At 41.4% G+C, this 25,846-nt stretch overlaps 1 protein-coding gene across 2 annotated transcripts in view; it reads right to left on the minus strand.

The window, feature by feature from the left end:
* CDYL (chromodomain Y like) overlaps positions 1 to 25,306 on the minus strand; it is a 192,937-nt gene extending 167,631 nt beyond the window's left edge. The window contains exon 1 of one of the 2 annotated variants that reach the window (XM_044773322.2): positions 24,863 to 25,306. In XM_044773322.2, the coding sequence (XP_044629257.1) occupies positions 24,863 to 24,886 (24 nt within the window). In that variant the 5' untranslated portion in view covers positions 24,887 to 25,306. The remainder of the gene's footprint in view (positions 1 to 24,862) is intronic. The other variant, XM_070515675.1, reaches the window with a different exon arrangement.
* Positions 25,307 to 25,846: the final 540 nt, after the last annotated feature.

Raw genomic sequence — 25,846 nt, forward strand, 5'->3', positions numbered from 1 at the left:
CTTGTGGGCAGTGCCCAATCCTCAAAGCTATGGCTTCGGGGCAAAAATGGTGGCAAGAAAAACCAGAGCCTTACCATGCAAAGGTGCCAGGTACTACAGTTCAGAGTCGGGGAAGCAACTAGAAATTCAGAGCTTTCTGAGCACACAAACTGCAGAAGGAGAGACACTCAAATTCAGAGCACAAAATGCTGAAAATGCCCTGGCTGACGGCTGAACCACATGTGTTCAGAGGAAACCACAAGCAGCCTGGTGAAAAAGCAGTCAGGGACCAGAAAGAAACCTTCTTGTGAAAGAGTAATGTGGAGCCAAATCTGTGAATCTGATGCTCTTTCCCAGCTGTGCTCAGCTAGGGTCACAGAAAGCCTGAAATGTTAGGATACAGAGTCCAAAGCTGACAGAGCAGCTAGAAACTAGGGAAATCCTCAAAAGAAAGAAAACCACAGAGAGCAAGTCCATCTCTACCCAGACGCTTAGCCCACTTCCAAATCCTACAGGCACAGCGGAGACCCACAGTGTGCCAGAGCAAAAAAACATCAGTGGAAACGCATAAAAACAGAGCAGATAGAGCAGCCGCACATGACAGGGAAAACAAAGTTTATAGTTTGACTCCAAGCAATTTAACTATCTGCTACAATAAAAATCCAACAGGCCTCAAAAGAATACAGAAGAGTTCAGAATCACTACAACATGTGTAATCGTCAGGGGCCAGCCCTGCGGCCTGGTGGTTGAGTTCAGCGTGCTCTGCTTTGGTGGCCCAGCTCATGGGGTTGGATCCCTAGTGCGGACCTATACCACTTGTCACCTGTGCTGCGGCAGCAACCCACATATAAAATAGAAGAAGACAGGCACAGATGTTAGCTCAGGGCTAATCTTCAGGAAAAAAAAAAAAAGAAAAAGTCCAATTTTCAACAAGACAAGCAAAACAAGAGGAAAGTGTAACGCATATGCAGGTAAAAAGACAGTCAATAGAAACTGACTCCAAGTGAGACCAGATGTTGCATTTAACAGACTTCAAAGCAGCTACCATAAACATTTCAAAGAATTTGAAAACTACGCTCAAGGAATTGAAGGAAAATATGATACCATATGTTTTCTCTTCTTACTCTGCTTCACATCAATATAATTTTTAGACCAGCCAGAAGAACCTAGAAGGATAGAGGAAAATCTCTTCCTCCCCTATAGCACTTACACAAATCTAGATGGTATAGCCTCCTAGGCTATATGTTACTACTACTATGGGACTACCATCGTACACAAGTACATCACTGGCCCAACCACTGCCATATGGTGCGTGACTGTGTTCAAATTGCTCAAGAGGGGAAAGCCTGTCAACCAAGAACTCTAATATCCAGCAAAACTATCCTTTAAAAACAAAGGTGAAATAAAGACATTTTCAAATAAAAAACATGTTTTCCCTGGCATATCAGTACTACAAGAAATGCAAAGGAAGTTCTCTAGTCTGATGGAAACTACACTAGATGGGAAATTGGATCTACAGAAAGAAATGAAGAAAGCCAGAAATGGTACCTATGTGGGTATATATGCAACAAATAATTTCTTACCTTGCTTTCTACAAAAAATGACAGCTTAAAGTAAAAGTTACAATAATGATAGGTTTGCAAACTACATAGATGTAACATGACAATACTTAGGACAAAAGGGGAAAATGGGAACAAACTGAACAAAGCATACAGACATAATATATATGACAGTAATACTAAAGATAAGAGGGGAAAATGAAAATGTGCTATGGAAAAACTTCTGAGTTTCACCCAAGGTGACTCAGGGCGAATGCAAAGTAGATCAGGATAAAACTGAAATGCATATTGTAGCCCCTAGAGACAAAGAATTACCTTCAAAGATCAAAGAAATATAGCTGGAAAACCAACAGAAGAATTAACATGGAATTTTAAAACTCTGACTAATACAAAAACCAAAAGAGAAGGAACAAAGACAAATAAAAACCTCTTCCTAAAAAGCACAAAATGATGGACCTAAATACAACCACACCAATAATTACTTTAAATGTAAGTTGACTAAACATTCTAAATCAAAAGGCAGAGATTTGTCAGATTGGATTTTTTCTAAAAAAGCAAGAATATATAAGAACAGAAATAAACTAAAAGGTTGAATAAATATACACCAAGGCTAGAATGGATATATTAATATAATACAAAGTAGACTTCAAGAAGTATTACTACTGACAAAAGGGGATATTTCATAATGATTTTAAAAGGTCAGGAGAATAAGACGCTATATCAATACTGTAATATACAAGCATCTAATAACAGAGCTTCAAAATACGTGAAACAAAAACAGAAGTAAAGGGAAAAATAGACAAACGCACTTTCATAGTTGGAGATTTTAACATATCTCTCAGTAATTGATAAAACTGAACAAGAAAACAGTACAGATACCAGAGATCTAAATAACATCAACCTTAACTTAGCTGATACTTGTGAAACACTCTACCAACAAACTGAATTATATAACCTTTTTAAGGGCACAAAGAACATTTGCCAATGTTCTATGGAACAGAGAGCTGGGCTATATGCTGGGCCATTATACACTGGGCCATAAAACAAGTCTAAATAGAGTCCAAGACTGAAATCTTGCAGAAAATGTTCGTTGACTACAATGGAATTAAAAAATCAAAACTAAAACATCAGGTAAAACCTCAAATATTTGAAAATTAAACTAATTCTAAACAACCCATGGGTCAAAGAAATTAGAAAACATTTTGAACTAGATTAAAATTAAAGTGCATCAAACTCTGCAGGATACCCTAAAGCACGGCTTGAGGGAAATTTACAGCATTAAATTTAAAACAAACAAAATTAACAAACAAAAATTAAATAGAAAACAAGAAAAGTCTTAAACCAATGACCTAAATTTCCACCTTACAAAACTAAGAAGAACAAGTGAAACCAAAAGTGGAAGATGAATAATAATAAAGAACAGAGACAATTATCTGCCAATAAATTCAATACTTTACATAAATTCCTTTAAAGACACAACACCAAAACTCAAGAAGAAATATAAAGTCTAAACAGCTTTGTATTTATTAAACATAGTGAATGCATAATCTAACTTATCACAAAAAAAATTTCAGTACCAGAGGGTTTCACTGATAAATTCTAGCTAACATTCATGGAAGAATCAAAACCAATTTCAGAAAACAACCAAGTTCAGAAAACAAAAGGAGGGCATGCTTCCTAACTCCATGTATGAGACCAGCATAACTCTGATGTGAGACAGACCCCTAAACCCATGAAATTAGAGACCCACAGATCTTATGAGCAGAGACACAACAATTCCTCAAGGCATTATAAGAAAAGGACCAAACATCCTCAGATCATTCATACTCAGATTAAAAGCATATCATATCTACTCTTAGATCCACTGTAATAAAACTACAGAACTATGACGTGTAAGAAATCTTAACCAACCAGAAACTCACACAATCTACAGAGAAAAGAGGGGCAGATTTTTCATCAGCTACAAAACTAATAAAACTTAATAAACCAATAAAATTTATACCCAGCTAAAAAAGCTATTAAGAGTGACAATAATAATGAGACTATCTTTAGACACACCAAGAATTTACTATCCCAAATCCTTACTAAAATAATTATTAAAAGATGTAACTCAGTCTACTTCTAGATATATATTCAAGAAAATTCAAAGTATACGTCCACACAAAAACTTCTACATGAATGATCATTGAAGCATTATTCATACTAGAGAAAAAAGTAGAAACACCTCATTTATATATCAATTGATGAACAGATAATAAAAATGTGGTATAGCCACAAACTGGAATATTATACAGCCATAAAAAGAAATGATGTACTAATATATTCTACAATAAGGATGATCTGTGAAAACATTATGTTAAATTGTTAGCAGATTATGAAAGAAGTCAAACAAAAAAGACCACATTCTGCATGATTCTGTTTATATAAAATGTGCAGTATAGACAGATTCATAGAGACAAAAAGCAGATTAGTGGTGGCCAGGGGTGCAGGGGTGGGGATGGAGACGCAGACTGACAGCTAATGAGTATAAAGCTTCTTTCTGAGGTGATGAAATGTTCTAAAATTACATAGTGGTAATGGTTGTACAACTGCATGAATATACTAAAAACCACTGAAGTGTACACTTTAAAAGCAGGAATTCTATAGTATCCGACGTGGATTTTAAAAGCAGGAATGCTACAGTATCTGAAGTATATCGTTTAAAAAAAGGAAATAAAGAGTAAGTTGTATTTCAGGAACAAAAGTCAGGCCACATGGAAGGGAAGGGATAAATGAAACAAGAATTCAATCAAATGTAATGTTAGAAAATTTAACCTGTGATTTAAAAAAAAAACCTGTTGGTTTATTTTTGAAAAATATAATAAATACTAGAAAACAATCTTTCAATGAAGAATTAATAACAAGCTATGTCCTGAAGGAAGACAGACTTACCTATTCAACACATATCCCATTTTTGATATATTGAAAAGAACTTAAAAATGTGGATGAGCATAAAATGGGGAATGGATATATTCAAAAGGTAAAGAATGCTGACATCCTTGTCACATTTCAGAAGAAGAGAAATTACTGAGTAATTTGATTACTCAGGATAACAGTTAAACAGAATTTAAATGAATTAATGGCAACCACCAGGTCAAGACAAAGAATCTATAACCAGCAAAGGGATTAATAGCCAATCCATACATAAAAATCTCTCAAACCAACAGACAGCTGAAAAGAAAAAAACAAGCCAAGAAGGATGATAAACAGCAAACATTAGGAAGAGTGACAACAGCATCATGGTGGAGTGAGCTCTTCCCTCAGACTTTCCGCCTGAGAGACAACATAAAGGACGTTGATAAACCAAGAGAGGACATTCACAAAAGACATCTGAGAGACTCATCCAGCCACACGTCTGAAGGTGGAGATGCCAGACACCTGGGAGGAAGTGGAAGAAGGTAAGGGGATCTCCTCTTCCTCCCTGGCAGCGACTTATGGCACAGGACCATGCAGGGCTCTGAGTAAAGAAGGAGGAGGGGTGGCTCTCTGCAGGAATGCCTTTGCTTTCCCTCACAGCCCATGGAAAAGCTCCACAGAGAGGAGACTAAGCTATGGTGGGGGTGTCTTCATCAAGCCAGCACCCCAGGAGAGCAGATAATGAGGGCAGAGTGAGAATGCCCCCGAGATTACAGAGGCAAAAGAAAGCACACCCCTTGTGCAGTGTGCAAGAGCACCCACGCATACCTTAGGAAAGCAGCAGCTGTGAGTGGGCAATCACAGACAAGCCTTGTCAGCATAGATTCCAAAGGACAGGCACAGACGCCAGGAATCATGGTGGGCTCAGAACACACAGCTCCTGATCCGCCTGCCCCCAGCAGGTGAACTCTGAGACCAGATACTATCACTATGTGAAGCCACAAATCAATACCATCAAACAGTATGAAAAAATATATTAATACTCCAGACCAGAAGGAAAATACAAGCACACAGAAGTAAATCCTGAAGGCATAGAAATTTACAGTCTAAACAACAAAGAATTCACAATAGCTATCATAAAAAAACTCAACAAGTTACAAAATAATTCAATGAAATCAGGAACAAAATTAATGAACAGAGGGGATTCTTCACAAAAGAGACCGAGACTATAAAGAAAAGCGAACCAGAAATGTTGGAGATGAAAAACACAATGAATTAAGATAAAAATCTGGAGTCCTTGAATAACAGAGCTGATACTATAGGGGACAGAATTATCAATCTGGAGGACAGAAATACAGACATGCTACAGATGGAAGAGAAGAGAGACCTAAGACCAAAAAGCAATGAAGAAATTATCCAAGAAATATTCGACTCAATTAGGAAATGCAACATAAGGATAATAGGTACTGAAGAGGGTGAAAAGAGGGAGAAAGGAGCAGAGTTTTTTCCTTGCAGGCTAGGAGAGAGTAGAATCATACATTCAAAATTCTGAAAGACAAAAACTTTGAGCCAAGAATACTCTATCCAGCAAAAATATCCTGCAGATATGATGGAGAGATAAAAACTTTCCAGATGAACAAAAGCTGAGGGAGTTCATTGCCACAACACTCCTCCCCCAGCTCACCACACACACACACACACACAAAAGGATCAAGAAGGCCCTCATACCTGAAAAGAAAAGAAAGGGTTTACAAAGTCTTGAGCAAGGAGATAAAACAGGTAGACAAAATCAGAAAATGGCAGCTATCAGAACAGGTTAGCAAACAATTATAACATTAATGATGAATGACCAGGAAGACTGGCACAGATGTTAGCTCAGGGCCAATCTTTCTCACAAAAAAAAGAAGATAAAGAGAAGGAAAACATCAAAAATAACTATAATCTTGTCACTTTAACCACAAACTCACAACACAAGATGGAATAAGGTGGCACAACAACTTAGAAGGGGAAGAGGAAAGGGATGGAATTGGTTTACACTAAGAAAATAAGAGGCTACCAGAAAATGGACAATCTCATCTACAAGATACCTTTATACAAACCTCATGGTAACCACTAAACAGATAATCAGAACAGACACACAAATGATAAAGAGAAAACGTAAAAAAACCATCACAGAGAACTACCAAACTGAACTGGAAGTCCGAAATACACCAGACGAGAAACAAGGGAAAGACAGAATAACCAGAAAACTAGTGATAAAATGGCAGCATTAATCATATATCAATAATCACCCTAAATGTAATGGACTGAACTCTCCAATCAAAAGACACAGAGTGGCAGGACGGATGAAAAAATAAGACGCAACAATATGCTGCCTCCAAGAAACGTAACTCAGCTCTAAAGACAAACACAGGCTCAGAGTGAAGGGATGGAAGACGACACCCCAAGCTAATGGCAAACAAAAGAAAACAGGCATTGCCATATGTATATCAGACAGAGCAGACTTCAAGATAAATCAGGTAAAGAGAAACAAAGAGGGGAGTATATAGTGACAAAAGGGACACTCCACCAAGAAGACATACCACTTATAAATATATATGCACCCAACACAGGAGCACCAAAGTACATAAAGCAACTATTAACAAACCTAAAAGGAGACATTAACACCACCACAATAATAATAGGGGACCATAACACCCAACTTACATCAATGGATTGATCAAGACAGAAATTTAACAAGGAAATAGTGGAATTAAATGAAAAACTACACCAGGTGGACTTAATAGATACCTATATGGAACACTCCATCCAAAAACAGCAGAATACATGTTCTGTATTCTGTATTCTGAATGCACATGGAACATTCTCAAGGATGGACCATATGTTGGGAAACAAGAGAAGTCTCAATAAATTTAAGAAGTTTGAAATCATATCAAGCATCTTTTCCAACCATAATGCTATGAAACTAGAAATCAACTACAAGAAAAAAGCTGGGGGCCGGCCCAGTGGTGCAGCGGTTAAGTGCATATGTTCCACTTCTCGGTGGCCTGGGGTTCACCGGTTCGGATCCCGGGTGCAGACATGACACCACCTGGCAAAAAGCCATGCTGTGGTAGGCATCCCACATATAAAGTAGAGGAAGATGGGCATGGATGTTAGCTCAGGGCCAGTCTTCCTCAGCAAAAAGAGAAGGATTGGCAGTAGTTAGCTCAGAGCTAATTGTCCTCAAAAAAAAAAAAATTTTTAAGGAACAGAAATCCAAAGATTCTGCAAACTGAGAATAGAAAAAAAATATTAAGTTGGTTATCTCTCCTTGAAGTAACTATTAGAACACTGAATATGAAACGACTTTAACAATGTACATAAAATATCACACTGCGACTGGGAATGGTTTATCCCAGAAATGCAAGGATGGCTCAACATCACAAAACATATTAATATACTACATTAAAAAATTAAAAGGAAAGAGGGGATAAAATGACAATCTCTAATAAATGCAGAAAACACATTCAATACAATTCAATAACCATTCATGATTAAAAACTCCTCACAAGCTAGAAATAAAAAAGAACTTTAACCAGATTTTTTAAAAAAGATATCTAGCAAATATCTACAGTTTTTACTTAATAGTAAAATTTTATGGCACTTTTAGAATTAGAAATAAAACAGGAATGCTTGCTGTTGTAACTTACATTCAACATTGTAGTAGATGATCACAGCCAATGTAAATATAAGAAAAAGAAATAACAGTTATGAGTTTGAAAAGAAAAAAAATAACTATCCCTATTTGTACAAGATATGACTGTCTACACACAAATCTCAAAGTATCTACAAGTTTTCTAACAACAGGATAGTTCAACAAGGTTCCTAGATATAAAAATCAGACATAAATAGCCTTTGTATGCACAAGTATTAACCAATTAAAAATACAACTTTAAGGAGATTTCATTAACAAGAGCAACAAAATACTATAGTTTCTAGGAATAAATCCAAGAAAGGCTGTGCAAAACTTTTTTTAAAAGTTCCTAACAAAACATTACTGGGGCCAGCCTGGTGGTGTAGTGGTTGAGTTTGCACGCCCTGCTTCAGAGGCCTTGGGTTTGCAGGTTTGGATCCCAGGTGTGGACCTGCACACCGCTCATCAAGCCATGCTGTGGTGGCGTCCCACATACCAAGTAGAGGAAGAATGGCACAGATGTTAGCTCAGGGCCAACCTTCCTCACCAAAAAAAACAAAAACAAAAACATTACTGAAGGACCAAAAGGTGAGAGGGGAGAGAGAGACAGACAGGGAGGAAGAGAGGGAGAGATATGAGTAAGGGAACACATGTCCCACCCCAAGGTTTTGGATCCAATTCCCTCTTGCCAACTTGGGTCAACCATTCTGGCTATTGCCCTTCCTCCCTCCCCTGAATAATTTCCACTTCCCATTAGCTCTTTCCCATCATCGCACAACACACTGCAATTTCTCCTATCTTAAAGCAAACAAACTCTGGAGCCTACCTCGCCCTCCTGGTTCCCTTTTCACAAAGCTGGTCCTGAGAGCTGTCTATAATTATCACCTCCAATTCCTCCTTTCCCATTCTCTCATGAGCCCGTCCCAGGCTCTAGGCCCCAATACTCCACCAAAAAAGCTGCTGCCAAGTGGCCTCCATGCTGCCAAATCTAACAGGCAATTCTCAGTTCTCAGCAGCAGCACAGAACATAGTGATCATTCCCTCCCTGAAATTTTCTTCATTGGTTTCCAGGGCACCACCAGCTCGTTTCTCCTACTTTCCTGGCTACAGCTTCTTCCCAGTCTCCTCTACTGTGTCTTTAACTGCCCCAAGCTCTACACTGTAAGAGTGCACCCAAGATCAATCTTCACATCTCTTCTCCACGTACACTTGGTCCTTGGATGACTCCATTTTCTCATGGCTTTTAAAACCATGTATATACACTGATATCTCCCAAAATTATCTCCTGCCTAAGCATATGCCCTAAACTCTAAACTTCCATAGCCTGTTGCTGCTCAATACCTCCACCTGGATGTCTAAAAGGCATCTCAAACTTAACATGTCTAAAATCCAACTCCTATTTATCCACCCACCAGCCTTTCCCCTCAATAAAACCTGCCTCAAGCAGTAACATCCATCTGAATAAATGTCAAACCCATTCTTCTACTTAAGCCTAAAAACTGTAAGTTCTTTCCATTTCTTCTCATTCCTTCACATTCAATATCTAAGCCACAAGCAAATCCTGCTTAGCTCTACCTTCAAAATATACCCCTGATGCAATCACTCCTCACTACTTCCATCATACCACCATCAGGGTCTCAAACTACCATTATCTTTGACTGAATTTTTCTGCCAGCTTCCAAATCTCTCTGCTTCCTTCCTGGTCCCCCTTCAGTTTATTCTCCATATAACATCATCCAACATAACCTTTTAAAAATTTTAATTTGATTACATCATTCCTCCAATGGCTTCCCATCTTACTAAAAATAAACTCAAAGTATTTAGCCCACCTACAAAGGGCCTACAAACGGACCCCACTATCACGTGGCAGAAGACCACTGACCTCATCTACCATTCTCTCCCTCAGTCGCCAGGGACACTGGCCTCCTTGTTGCTGATCAAACTCACCAAGAGGCCAACCTTAGCAGGCATCCTGTGCTTTCAAGTCCCAAATGCCACCTTACGAATGAGGCTTTCATTGACAATTTACATAAAAATAACACACACCCCAAGCCACTAGCAATATGCTAATTAGCCTGCTGCCACCACTAGAATATAAGCTCCTGGGCAGGGACTTGATCTGATAGGTCCAGTGCTGTACCCCCAGTGCCACAGATTAATCCACGAATACAATGCAACAGCAATTCCAACCCCACACAGTTTCTTCTGTCATTCAACGAGATGATTCCAACATGTAAGTGGAAGAGCACAACACCAAGAAGAGCTGAGAAATTTTTCAGAAAAAGAGAATAAGATAAAGATAACTGGTAGAGCAAGTTTCCAAGACTTATTATAAAGCTATACTAATTACCACAGTGTGGTATGATCAGGAAGAGACAAACACCAATTGAACAAAAAAACAATGACCCACACATAAATGAAAACTTCATTTATGGCAGCCATGGCAAATAAATGGGGAAGTGATGGACTATTTAATAAATGGTGACAATGGATTATTCATATTTAAAAAAGAAATCAGATCCAACTTCATACCATACATAAAAACAAACTGTAGGTGGATTAAAGTTCATGCTGTAAGAAGCAAAACTTTTAGATGATGAAAAAAGACAACGATCTTGGGGTAGGATTTCCTAAACAAGAAAAAAAATGAGGAAAGTAAATCTGACTACATTAAAATGTAAAATTTCATTAATTTAGCAGGTAAAATATATAAGTATATTACAGATTTAAAAATTTTTAATGAACAAAGACACACCACAGATGAGAAAATATTTGCAAGATATAACAAAGATTAGCCCTCATTACATATAAGTCCAACAAATCAACAAGAAAAAGGCAAAAGAAAAATGGACCAATGAGATTAAAAAGGTTTTTACATAAAATTCTACAATTCCTTCATGTTATTTTCTGTCTGTTAAACAGTATGATATAATGTTATTTTTATGAAATAACTTATCTGTAGAGTACATCATTCTTCTATCTGCATTTATGCATAGAGATGTCTGGAATGATGGTACTCCATGGTTCATGGTAGTTCATCCAGGGTGGGAGAGAATGGGCTAAGTTTTCTTTCTTCTTTGACTTCCATCTTCTCAACAAACATACACAGGGCCTTTACATACAAACCACAAGTAAGGTGACGAGACTATGTAAAGTCTGGAAATTCAAAGGATCTGCCTGCCAAGTGAATGTCAGCTACTTCAAGGAGTGCCCTTAAAAGGCCAAACTCTTATTTCAAAGAGGCTGCTGACAACACAAAGCATTCTCGGAACCTTCTCCTCTTTGAAGACTGCCCTCAGACAAAGTCTTCTGAATATCCTCCAAGGTGCCAAATCTTCACTCCTTAAGGGAGAAAAGAATTTTGAAACGAACTAAAGTAATTCAGAACTATAAGTCTAGTGAGCCTAGTTGACAATATTGTTGTAAATCAAAAGTGGTTTCTCCCAGACAAAATGAAGTGTCCTAATAAAGAAATCCATCACTAAGGCCCCAGGTTTGTTCCCTCTGCATCTCACTGATTCTCAAACTTCCTACTCTTTTTGACCCTACGGAATCAGTTACACGATAGACAATGCTATTTGGTGACAAAAATCACATGCTGATTTATTTGACATTGGTGCTTTCTTGGTTCTTAGGAATGTTAATACCTGCCACTGTGCATGTCTTTTAATGTTTGTACTTGACAGGTCTTTCCCTTTAATGTATTCTCCAAACATGTTATTTTGTTCTTCCTTTTAAAAAAAAATCATAGTAAATGTCAAATCACCATTGTTTCCATTCATCTTTGTATAAACTTTCAAAGTCTCTTGCAAAGTGAGCACATGCTTATTTTCTTTGGACAAACTTTTGTACAAATGGAACCTCTGATCTTTTCTCTGTTTTCATCAGCATTTTGTGCTTCACTATAGACACGTATTTAACTTAAAATCTCTGATGACAGTCAAAAATTGCTATCCAATGATGCATTAAGTCCATTCTCTTTGCAAATTTGCTTAATCTCCTACAAAGCTTATTCATTTTCTACTCTAAAATTAGTCACTCATTTTTAGGTCCATACAAAACATTTCTGTGCTGTTGCGCACAGGAAACCTACAGGCTACCTTTGAAACTACAGGCAATCAATTGAGCTTTCCTATTCTGCTTCCACAAGCTACACTAAAAATGCCATTGCTTTAGTCACATCTGCTCTACATTCTGCTTAATGACCCCAAGTATGGTGACCATGGAAGAAAAGGCAGATTAAGATACTGATTAGGAGCCTGTGCGTTTTTTATAATAGAACTACCATCATCTGTTAACTTACACTGGAGTTTAAGAAACCCTTATAACTCTAGTCATCAAAGCAAGAAAAATTAGTGGGTTTTTTTGATCCGAATGATAGCACGTGTCTTACAGAACAATAACATCTCCACCACCTTAAATTAAACCCTAATCCAGAGGCAAAGCTTCCTGAACTCCGAGAAGCCTTTACGCAAAGGTCATTTACATGGACTTCAGTATAGCATTAAGTCACGTTATTGTTAATTGCTCCTTAAAACTGATTAAGTTAAATTAACCTAAGCAATCTTCACCTTTAAAAGATTTCATCAGTATCATATTATTTATAAACTCTCTTCAAGAAACCTTGCAAATACCGCTTTTAACAAGTACATAAATCATTTAAGGATGCTTACTACATAGCTTCTTGCTAACATATAGCCAAAATAGAAAACAGGGAGAAAAGTAAATCTTTCTATACGTTTGTTGCTCTCTTGTATCAGTATTAATGACTTACACAAAATAGACAAACAAAAACCTGACTGGATGACATGTCCTAAATTGATGATAATGTACAGCAGGAGTGAGAGACCCATTTTCACTAGGGACAAACAACCTACAGGGAAAACAGGAGGGAGAAGGGCAAGTGCAAGAGAAGCTTAGTTCAGTTGGAAAGTTGATTTCTTTTAGAAAGACAGAAGGATTCTACCGTTCACCTGTTATTTCCTAAGGAACAGGAAACTAAACTGTTCTGAATAGTTCAATTCCACATTACATGATGGCGTGCAGTAGGAGTAGGGCTCTAGGGGGTGGAGTGAGAGCAGTAACAAAGCAAAGAGCAAGCAGAAGGAAAAGACAGCAACACTCAATCTCATTTCCCTTGACCCAGAGTTAGAAAAGGCAAGAAAGCTAGAGAAAACAAAAAAAGTAATTTGGGCAAAACTCTTTGTCCAATAATTGATCCTACAACAATTTTCACAGACAGGAGCTTCTGATATACAGCTCCCTGTAAAGGCTGATAGGCCACTGCATATGGCTCCAAAGCCACTCCTTCTCCTTAGGTTGTGGGTTCTTTACTTAGAAATCACTGGAGTTCCTGCCCACAGGGACTGAGACAGAGGCCTGGAGGTGGCAGGCCAGCCAGGAATGGGGAACCAGAAATGTAGCTGGTTCAACAATAAAGACTGTCGGGAGTGCCTATTGTGAGCACAGCCAGATGTGTCCCCTGGATCTTTCCTTTACCCGGGATTCAACTAGGAGAAGCACAATTGACAACCAAAGGAGCTTCTGATGAAGCAGTACCGCCTCACTACTCCTGCAACAAAGGAGAAGCAGGCCTTCACTTCTGCTCGGGCCCCACGGGGCCTCAGAGAACACCACGGGCTGTAGCTGACCTCCCATCACCTGGAGGATGGTACCGCACAGAAGGCGGTTCTACCTGATGCAACAGAAGATGTGGCGACACCCCTCCTCCCAGGAAAGCAGAGCAGATGGGCAGCTGTGTTCCTAACAGGTGGGTGTGGGAAGGGAGTTGGCTGTTAGCATGGCAGAGGGACTCCAGAGAAACGCGGGACACACTTTTGAGTAGCAGAAGGAGATGGTAAAGCATAGGAAGGATGGGACTTTCCACTTTACTTTTAACTCCCACCCCAATCACCCGGGAGCATGAGGGGCTCAGGAACACTCCTGAGGCCTACTGCCTTAGGGGGGAAACAAGAGTTCTTAGACGCCCCCCACTTAGGGCCTAGGGCACATCCTTATTTGCTCCCCGTTTCCTTCTCAAACTCTTCGGGGAGCACTCTTCTCCAAGGGGAGACTCGTTCCACTATAGAAAAAGCTTTCTGAACAGTTCACCAAATGCCAAGACACATCCCTCGACTGCAACAGGATTCAGCCAAGACAAGGACCCTCCAGTGTGAACTTTCCTTTAGGTGGGATTATGTCTATGAGAGACTCGAATGTTAGAAGGAACAATCCTGCCCCCCACCCCCACTGCGTGGTTCTGGTCTTCTTCTCCCCCAGGCCATCTTTTTGACAAAGGTAGGGGAGCCGCGCTGCTGTAAAGGTGCCCACTCATGACCACAATCTCTGCAGATTTTGATAGGGTTTCTGGGCAAGGTGAATGTGTCTGGTCTTGACACTTAACTTCTTTCTGCCAAGGTGTACAGGTGACTTTGACAAGATCTCACATCCATGACCTTTTAAACTCATTCTACATAATCATTTTTAAGTAAGTAGTCCCAACTTGGAGCGACTTAGGAAGGATTGTTTCCCCCAGGAATACACTTACTTAGATAGGTATCTATCACTTTAATCAAGACATGCTCAAAAAGCTCATTTATGAGCTAAAGCAAGTGGTGTCGAACGATGGCATATAAAATAATTCTGGAGGAAATTTTACTCATCTGTATACTCTGAAGGAAGAGCACTACAAATCACATTCTAGTTAGCACCCCCCACACACACCTCTCTCCCTCAAGTCTTTAAACTAAGAATGAAATAATCATTTACCTCTTACTCATCTGCATACAAAAGGGAAGTCAGAGGACCAAAACAGGGGAGCTGTTGCGCCCGCCGAGAGTTGGAGAGGTAGCTGAACTTCCCCTCAAGTGTCTGAGGCATAAGACAGGCAGACGACTTCTCTGTGGACCGCACAGAATAAAGCAAGGAAGCAAAAGCAGGCAGTCAGAGCCCAACTTCCCAGGCCAGAGCTTCCACCACGGCAACAAGCCAAGTACAGAAGCCCGGGTCAAGAGTCAAAACAGGATGAATGAAACCTCAACTCAAAGGGGACCTGGCAGATGGATGAAAATCAAGTTGGAGGCACCAGAGCTGGACATGGAGACAAGAAAACTCAAAACTTCAGGAGGGAGAGGAGATGAAGGATGGAGACTCCCTGGAAGATAGAAATTTTCTGAGGCCTCTGGCCTGGCTCAGGGGTAGAGAGGAGTTATGAAGCAGACAGACCCCCATTCCAACAGACCTACAAATGCTCCCATCACTGACTCCAAGGAGCAGCACAATCGCTCTTTCCAGCAGGGACTCAGCAGGCTGGCTTGAGAGAAAAACAGCTAGCGCACCTTCTCTTCAACACCCAACATTATGACGATGTTAGATAGAAAATAAACACCTTTAAACGTCAATGGTAAAAACAACTACTAAACAAGACTTAAACTAAAACAAGAATTAAAAAAACTTTTTTGATTATTTGATTCAAATATTTTCACTTAGATTTCACAAAATCAGCTACTACTTCCTTTACCTAGCCTCATCATGGAAGATAACACAGTAAGTCTCTGCTCTTAAACCAGGGTGCACATACAAGGCAGGAGATAAGAGCTGTAAGGAGACATTAACTCTTGGCTCATCTTCTGGAAACATCAAGCTGACCCAAAGATTTATGGAGAAGAGTTAACTGGTAAGTACTTTGAAAAGATTTAATATCAAACCAAAAAATATTCCATGGAGTACAATGTTAACTTCACAAAGGTTTTAGGATAACATTAGAATTCAGAATCAGGCCAGGCTTGCAGCAGGCCGCTCAGTTCCCAGTCCCACCTCCAACTCCTTATGAGAATACCTGCTCTCTTTCTTCTGCTGTTAGGAATACTTGAGTGGAAATTCTGGAAAGCATGCCATAAAAGTAAACTTAATTTTGTCACTTAAATGCCCCAAATGTTTAAAAAGTATCTTCAACAGCTCTTCTTAATGTACGCCTCTTCGTCGACACGCCCTTCACGTGCTCTATGGGGCTCAGGAGCCCATCGCCCACCACCTGGATGTGCTTCACCCTCTTCAGCTAATTTCACGAGCGAACTTATTAATGTCAATTCACCTGGGCTGGGCAGCACCTTCGCCTTTACCAAAATTTGTTTCTAACAGCCTAAGGAAGCTAGTTAAGTCCAAGCATATCACGCCTAATATACAGGTAAACAGTTTACAAGAGAGACCCAGAGTTGTTCAATGTGTATGGAGTGTGATACCTTTTTACAAGGCAAGAAGACTCTTTTTTTGGTCCTGATTCTCACATATTCTAAATAGCTGAGGCTTCCAGATTAGTTACATATAAAAATCAATTACATATACATATACAAAATACATATAAAAATTAGTTACATACATAAAATAAGAAATGCTTCTGTATGCAACTGAAATTATGAAATCCTAAACAGTAATCTACTGATGAAAAACGGGTACATTTTAACCAAAGATATTCATGATGTGCAATCAACATTGTAGGGCTTGATCAACAAACAATAGGAAACTACCAATCTCTTGAAAACGTCACATGGCAGAGCCCATTACATAAACGGAGCTAAGACAAAGGGGGAAGACATTTTCTAAATATACAGAGGCTAACATTTCCAACCAGAAAACACAACTGTTAGACAACCGCGCCCCCCCTTGCCAGTTTTCACCAATGCTAAATATAAATACTGTGGCCAACATTTCAAGGACCTCTTTCTAGGACCATAATTTTTCCCCAAATTGTTTGTATCAAATTTAGAACTAATTTTCCTCCAAAACACCAGGCAGAGTTTTTTCAAACAAAATACCTTAATGCACAATTCTCACATATATGGTATAATTTCAAACAATATAACTCCAGTCATTATAATATTTGTGTTTTAGCTAAGTCAGCAGTTACTGGCTGGTCACCACGTTCATATCCTCAGATTAGTCACTGCAATACACCAAAAAATAAACATGTAGCCAACCATTCCAGAAGAAAATATATATGATATTGTTTAATACCATGAAAAGGAAAGCATAAGCAAGTACAAGTAAGTAATTAACAGTGCAAAACAAAAAGTAAACTAGCCACAGAGAACGTGAAGGGGAAGATTCCTGCTAGCAGTGAACTCTGATGAGTCCTGATGAGGACTGACACTGTGGCTGGCAAGGTGGGGAATCCACCACTTATTGGAAAAATGGCAACACAAAGGTACAGGTGAAGGGACGGGCTGTGTAGGCATGGACAAAGTAAGCCAACGACTGTGGTTGCACTAGCTCAGACCAACTGAACAGGCCAACCACAAGTAAAGTTAGAGAAGACATGCTTACACATTAAGACAGGCAAAACAAAGATGAACATCGTGCTTTAGAAGCATTTTCTTTGTAACTACTATATCCATTTTCATAAACAGTCCTCTTGAAATCTAGTTTATCCTTTATTTGCATTTTCAACATCATTAGGTAAATCTCAAGTGTTGGCTCAAGACCTCAAACCTGTTCATGGTACCACAAACTCCAAATCAATTAGGTCTCTTCAGATTCTGGCAAAAAAGCAAACAAAGTTCCAAAGGGCACTGTCACTACAAACTAATTTGTTCTTCAATAAAATATAATTCTTAATATTTTATTGGGCTTGCAGGAAGCGAGGAAAATATCCAAGTGTCCCAGTAACCTCCCTCAATCCAACCATAAAGAATGATGCAATCATAAACATAGACAAACACCAAAGACTTAAGAAAGCAAGCCACAGTTTGAGGCGGGGAGGCCATGGGGGGGGGGGGGGGCGGACCCAGAATATTTGGAAGTAAAAATATAATCATTGAAATTTTTTTTTTTTTTGAGGAAGATCAGCCCTGAGCTAACTACTGCCAGTCCTCCTCTTTTTGCTGAGGAAGCCTGGCCCTGAGCTAACACCCTTGCCCATCTTCCTCTACTTTATACGTGGGATGCCTACCACAGCATGGCGTGCCAAGTGGTGCCATGTCTGCACCCAGGATCTGAACCAGTGAACCCCGGGCTGCCAAGAAGTGGAATGTGCAAATTTAACTGCTGCGCCACCGGGCTGGCCCCTAATCGTTGAAATTTAAAACTCAATGGATGAGCTAAGCAGCAAATTAGACACAGCTCATTAGAGAACTAGAAGTTAGATCCAAGGAAACACCCAGAATGCAAACAGAACCACTGAGATGGAAATGAGAGCGTGAGAGACAGGGAGAAAATGAGAAGATCTAATAAATGCCTACTTGGAATTCCAGAAGAAGAGTACAGAAGAGCAGCAGTATTTGATGATAAAATGGCCAACAATTTTTTAGAACTAGTGAGGCACAAATCCACTAAAGAGGCACAACATACACCAAGCTTATTAATAAAAAGAAAGTCACACAGAGATACATGTAATAAAACCAGCAAACACCAAAGTCAAAGAGAGGATCCCAAAAGCAACCAGAGACAGGAGACAGACTTCCCGTAAAATAACTGCCTCTAGACTGACAACAACCTCCTCAAGAATAATGGAGAAGCCAGAAGACAATGGAATACCTTCAAAATCCTGAAAGAAAACAACCAATTAACTGTCTCATCTAGAATCAAGTCCAATTTTCAAAAATGACGGCAAAAGAAAGACATTTCCGGATAATCAAAAAACTAGAGACTTTCCACCAACAACCCTTCAGTAAAGAACTCTCTGAAGGATATTTTTGAGAAAGAAAAAAATAATCCCAGAAAGATGTTCTGACATATAAGACTGATGATCAAAGACACTGGTAAAGATATAAGTAAATCTAAACAAGCATTGTCTGCATGCAATAATAATGTTCTGTTTTATGAGGTTTTTTTCATGGATAATAATAAACACTGGAAAATAACAGCATGTAAGTTCAGGCGTAGATCAGAGTTAAAGGATTCTAAAATCTTTGTATTGTTAGAAGTGGAGCTAAAATATTAACTTAAGACTATGTATGCATAACTTCAAGAACGGCCACTTAAAGACTGGAAATGGCACACAACTTCCAAACCTAATCAGTGAGGTTTGAATGTGGCTTTACTGTAGGCTCTGGCTGGAACGGAGCTGAGTTTGGCAAAAATAACATTCAAGTAGTCAACGAAGGGCAGCGAAAGTCAAGTCTTAGCTCAGAGGTCTCAAGACCACTTTTAATTCTTGTTTTGGGTCACAGATCCCTTTCAGAAACAGATGAAAGCTGTTGATCCTCTCCAAGAGAAAAATGCTTGTGCACTTGTACAAATTTTCATACAAATGTTAAGACCTTTCCTAGACTCCCCAGAGAACATGGACTCCTGAGGCCACGCGCAGCTTAAAAAGCTGAAGAGAATTAAGTTTGTGTGAGAAACAGTCAAGGTGGAAGTTCTCCCCATCCTAGAGTTGAAACCACATATGCATATGAGGAACTAAGTGTAAAAGGAACAGCACAGGGCATAATATTTGGGGGAGGCAGAACCGGCAGGTAAGGGGTCAAGACTGCAGAGTCATTCCTATAATTTACTCTCTCATTAAAGTGTAATACAACTTTTGCCATGTTTGAACTGTGGGAAATAATGATCAGAAAAAAATTCCTAGATCTAAAACTTGTAAGCACCAATCTTACAATCTGGGGGACAAGTACGCCACACAAGGAAGACAGAAAATAGAAATTACAACACTTTCAGCTAACTACCTAGTGTTTGGAATGCTCCCTTCCTGGAATGACTCAGTAACTGGCAATGGTCAAGGAGCCTGCAAAAAGGATAGTCTGCTCGGTCCACCTGGAACTCCTCTTCTGTAAAGGCAGAGCCCAACCCTTCCCCAACTCAACCTGTGGTCTCAGTGTCAGAAACACAAACCAGTGCAATCCAGAGCCTTCTAAATCTACTTGCATTCCAGAAAGAAGCTTTCTGAAACAAAGATTCCTGTCTTCACCCAAACACTGAAAACTACAATCTCATGGTTTGGGCCCAAGAATCTGTATTTTAAAGGGACTCCAGATAATGCTGTTACACCTACAATCACACAGAATGTAAAAACTACTACTCCTTATTCACAAAAATTTGACTCATACTGGCTTTATGCATCACAGATATTCAAAACTGTGAATCAGAACAATGTAAATAAACTATTTCTTATATACCATGAACACAGGTTCAATGGTTAAAATTCTGATGGAGCAATGAAGAAAAACTCAGTGATTCTTAGGCATCACAGCAAGAACAGAAAAAGACTTACTCTAACACACACAAACTGAAAGCAAATTCAAAGGGAAAACACATGAGATGTCTCCATACTATTGTTTTTTAGGCAAATGAATAAATATTCTCAGCCATTCACATTTAAGATAGTGTGTTCATTTTCAAAATACACACACATTTGATTTCACTACTCCACAATCAACTTCAGAAGTCAAAGCTCTCTTTTTCTTATCTTGGTGAGCTCAGTCTTTTAAGAGCCAGCTACACTACACACAACAGATGCTGGTTTATCTTGATCAACATCCATGGAAGGTCTCCTGATCCCTGTAACTTCCATTTGAACTACACCTACAGATTTTACTTATAACTACTTTTGGTCAATGTACAGAAAAGTCTTGTGGTACACAGCAGAAAGGAACAATCTTATCCCAAAGTAAGGAGAAAGATTCAAAAGACTTACCTTTCCCCCAAATCCTGATTATCCTTGCAAACTAATCAACTTTAAGACATTTTTCATAAGCCAGGTACATTTCATAAGCCAAGTTCATTCTTAAAAGCTTACTTCCATTTTTTATTGACTGAAACATGCATGCATTAGATAAATATTTTCTCAGAAGGCCAAGACTAGATCACTGAGATCTTAATAAAATTTAAATTAGCTATTACAGTAGTTCTTGAGGGGAAAACCCCATGTCCACAGAGAAAAAAAGGAACTACTAAGATACACAAACAAGGAGAATGCATTTTACAGTGTACAGTCCTTATTCGGTCCCATGTGAACAAAGTCGTATGGTGGTTATTGACCACTGCATAAATTCAAGTCCTCTTGATCTCACCTTTTTCTTTGGTGGGATTATCAGTTTACCTGACACTTTGAAATCTCAAAGGAAAACAAGTTTGGTTTGGGGGTTTGAGAGTTGAGTGTGCAGTCTTTTTTATCTTTAATTAAGAATGGAAGAAGATAAAGACGTTTCCTAGAATAACACATACTCACTTAACAACACCTGATACAGCATTTTACCAAGCATGAATTGCTTTTACATGCTAACGTCACTTAGCTTCACATCTCTCTGAAATAGCTACTATCATTCCCATTTTACTGATGAGAAAGTTCAGATGAGACAGTTACTTAGAAAGACACACAGCTACTCCCTTTGCTCCGCAGAAGGGAGAGTGGGACCCAGAACTCCCGGCTCTAAGGCTAGAGCTGGACTGGAGCTGAAAGGCCTTGAATCCCGCCACACTTCACCCTCCACGTGCCCCACCCCAGTGTGCACCGCAGCTCCAGAGCAGCTGACCATCTAAAGCAGAGGTTAGCAAACTAAGACCTGCAGGCCAAAGCCAGGCCAGTGCCTGTTTTTGGAGAAGCCAAGGGCTAAGAATAATTTTTGCATTTTTAAGTGACTGGAAAAAAAACAAAAACAAAAGAATATTTCACGACATGTAAAAACTACATGAAATTTGAATTTTACTGTCCATAAACAGTTTTATTGGAACGTAGCACTCACTCATTTAGGTGCCGTCTATGGCACAGCAGAGTTGAGTCGATGCAACAGAGACTGCCTGGCCAGCAAGGTCTAAAATAGTAACTATCTGGCCCTTTACATAAAGTTTGTGGACCCCTGATCTAAAAGATGCTGTCTTCTGTGAAAGCTATTAAGTTCTGAGCTTGGATGCATCAAAAATCTGTCTTTCCTGATCCTAGCTGCTGGAGATGCAGAGAGCAATTATTCTATCCTTCAACTAAGAGTAACTCTTCCAATTTTGGAAGGCTGATGCTCCACCGTCTGGTCTAGGCTCTGTGTTCCCTTATCTTTCACTCACAAGGCATAGTTACAATAACCATTTACATATGTACTAAGGACCTATTACCATATAGCAGGCACCATGCTAAGTGTTGGAGATCTCATTTCTTTTTAGATGAGAAAACCAAGAGTTACCTGATGGTAACTCACCCAAGTTCACATAGTTACTGCAGAATTGTGCTCTTACCATACATACCCCATTACTTCAAAAAGCAAAACTTTAAACTTCCTCTTTTGTCAATATATCCCTCTAGAATTGTGATGTTTGAGGCCAAACGTGAAACTCCTTTTTCAATTTAGGCAGAACTGGACAAAATAAGGCAACTAATGTCCCGTGACCTGGCTACTAAAGTACCTTAGTGTTCTCCCCCCGACCCCGCCGGGTCAAACAGCTTGTCTGACTGTGCTGTCCATTTGCAAGGGCATATCATTTCTGCCTCACAAATAATACTGCCTTGATTAAAACAATACAATTCTCTATCTTCAGAAACAAAACCAAGCCTCAGGGAGGCAGGCCAGATGAGTTAAAATACAGTAATAACCATCAGTGAGTGCTCACTATGGGAATTGTGGGGTATGCTTTACGTATTTTTTCATTTAAACTTGACAGCTCTATGGGGTAAGCATTGATCCCAGTTTTACAGACGAGGAAACTGAGCTTTCAAGGTTAATTTACCCAAGGTGATAGGGTTGGAATTCAATAACTCGGTTTTCTGAATTCGAATCCAGGCTCTCAACCACTATGCTCAACTTTCAAACATCAACTTTCAATCATAATATAGTCATAGTGTTGCCTACAAGTAAAGGAGAAGTTAGAAAACTTACCCTGAAAGATACTGACCACCATATTATTTACTATCACCTTAACCATACTCCTCTAAAACACTTTTTTCAAAACTGAAAACCCAGAATCAAAGGTTCAATTGTGCAAGTGTACTATTTCTTTGCAATGTACTTCTTTCGTCCCCAGTAGATGCTCTCTGAGGGCATGAACCATTCTCATGTCTCATACCTCCCTATGGAACCTCCACAGGGCAGGCATTCACTACACATGCTGAATAAACACAAACTTTGTACAAAATGTGACTTATAAATTAATTATGCCAGGAAAGTAGGGTAGAAAGCCTGAAGCTATAGAATAAGTAAAGAACGAACTAAATTTAGTTCATAATGCACTAGTAGTAAATGTATTGTTTTCAGGACCATTTTTGTACACATAAGATACAACTTATGTATAAAGTGCTACTGTCACCCAAACACTAGTGGAATGAGTTAACTGATTATGTATTTATAATCACAAAAATGAAGAGTGAATACTCAAGCCTAAACTATCAAAGAATAATCTAATGTAGATACCAAAACTCCTCATAGCCTCATACTACGTACTTTCCCAACGGTATGCCTAAGCCTGGAAGACCGGCATCTTAGTCTCTACTTCAGGGCCTTCCCCATACAGAACACTTTCCTTCCTAAAACGGAAGCCTCTAGAGAACTGGGAGGTTTTCTCCCCTTGCATACCCAAATGACCCAAGATAGTATCTTGAACACAGCAGGACATAGCTAATGTGTAAAATGTTTGAATACAATGGAACATTTTCAATGCCAGCTGAAGTACACTGACCACACACAATGTAAGAGGCAGCAATAACCTTACCATTAATTCTACAGAAGGCAGCCTCCTCCCGAGAACTTCTGCAAACATTTGCTTTTAAAAAGCAACAAAAAGTTGCTAGAAGGCTATCATTATTGGCAATGGAGCTCCATTCCGTGCTCAACAGCAATACACCCAGAAGAGAAGACCAGAAGGCTCACAAGGGCCAAGGGGCTCTACTTGTTACAGATACTTAAGTCCCTAAACACCCAGGTCCCTAAACGCATCATAAAGGTGAATCCAGGGAGTATCCAGAAGTTTTAAGTCTCTTACGAAGACGTACTTATAAGTATATACATGAAACAGAAGAATCACTTATCCAAAGGAAGAGAGAGCCTTCCGAGCTTCTGTACTCCCAGGAAGTCTACTTTGAAATACGTCAAGAAGTTACCTCGAGGCATACAAAATATGTCGAAAGATCCAAACTGAGAACTCCAAAACTTGAAGCTGAAGCTGGCAAACCCATCGCCCATAACTTATAGTTCTGATGTGCCCTTTCTTACTTGCAACGCTGCGGCGCAAATGAATGACGGTGTATCAGCGTTAAATTTAAATTTCCTGGCTCTGGCCACAATGCTAACCTAATTAAAGCATGTGGTCAACGTTTAGCATTTTCGGTGCGATATTTTGCATCGCTTCGGCTAGAGCACAGTCGAGAGACAGTTCCACTCTTCCTCTTGCCCACCCCCCCCCACCAAAACCCGAGGCAAAACCCTCCCCGAAACGCTTTATTAAATGGACAGGAAAACACCCCCGCGCCGCCCAGACCCCGCCGAGCAGGAGCGGGCTTCACACCCACCGCCCTCGCCACGAACACTTCGGGCTCGGTCTGAGCAAGTCACTCGTGTCAGCGCTACTTCCCCGCGGCCGGGGACCGCGGGAGCCCGACGACTCCGGGGAGGCCCCCGCCCGCCGGGCCCCCGGGGCGGCGCGGCTCGGGCTCCCCTCGCACGCGTTTCCCGTCCAGCAAACTGTGGCCGCGGGGCGGTGGGGGGGGGGGCCCGCCGGCGGCAGAGCGGGCCGTCGGGCTGGACGCGGCCGGGCCGGGCCGGGCCGGGCAGGCGCCGGGGGGGCGGCGCGGGGCGGCGGGCGGGGGCGGCCCGAGGGCCGGGGGGAGGGGAGGTACCTCGTACAGCTCCTCGGAAGCCATGGTGGGCGGCGGAGTTGCGGGCGGGCGAGAGGGGCAGGGTCGGGGCGAGGCGCCGACGCCGCCGGGCGGCCGACACTTTGTTTCAGTTGGGTCCCTGCGTGGCCTGCGCTTCCTGCTCCCGCTCCCGGCGCCGGGGCTCGGCACGGACGAGCCTCTCACTTACTGCCAGTGCGGGCCGGCGGCGGCGGCGGCGGCGGCGGGGTTGTGCGCAGGAGCAGCTGCGCAACGCGCCCTCCGCGCCCCGCGCTCACTCCCCGGCGGGCCGGCTCGGGCTCGGGCTCATCGCGCCCCGCCGCGGGGCCGGGCCGGGATGGGGCGGGCGCGGCGGCGGTGCACGGCGGCGCGGATGGCTCCGCGGCTCCCCCTCTCCGGTGTAGTGCAAAAAGCTTCCTACTTGCGACCAAAAAACCTGCCCTGGCTACTGAGCATGCCCAGTGCGGCCGCCCGGGCCCGGCGAAGCCGTGCTCCCGCGCTCCGGGTTTTCGGGCCGCCCGCGCGGGAGGGGCGGGGCGGCCGAGGGGAGCAGCGGGCTGCGCTCCGGGCCGAGGCCGGCGGGCGGCCGCCAGCAGCCAGCCGGCAGGAAGGGGAGGAGCCAGGAGCAGTGGGCGGGGCAGCGGCGAGACGTGGGCGGGGCTGCGGGAAGCGGTGGGCGGGGCCCCGACTTCTCCAAGTCCCCTCGCGGAGGTGGGACCCGGCCGCGCCTCGCCGGCCCGCCCGCCTCGACGTGGGTGCTGGGTGGTAGGCCCGGCCGGGCGGGACCAAGGACCTCGAGGGTCGGGGCGGAGGACGGCGGTGCCCAGTGGGGCCGGCATCGGCGGGTACGAAGTTGCTCGGGGGCTGTGGGGCGAGGCGGCCCTCGTCTAGAGCCTTCCGCCCGACGGCAGGGGCCGCGCCGCCTAATGCGCGGCCTCCGTCCTGGAGAGCGCAGACCTCTCCCGCCGCGGTCCCGGTGCGGGGCCA

This window comes from Equus asinus, chromosome 8, assembly GCF_041296235.1.
Source record: "Equus asinus isolate D_3611 breed Donkey chromosome 8, EquAss-T2T_v2, whole genome shotgun sequence".
In the NCBI taxonomy this organism is placed as follows: domain Eukaryota; kingdom Metazoa; phylum Chordata; class Mammalia; order Perissodactyla; family Equidae; genus Equus; species Equus asinus.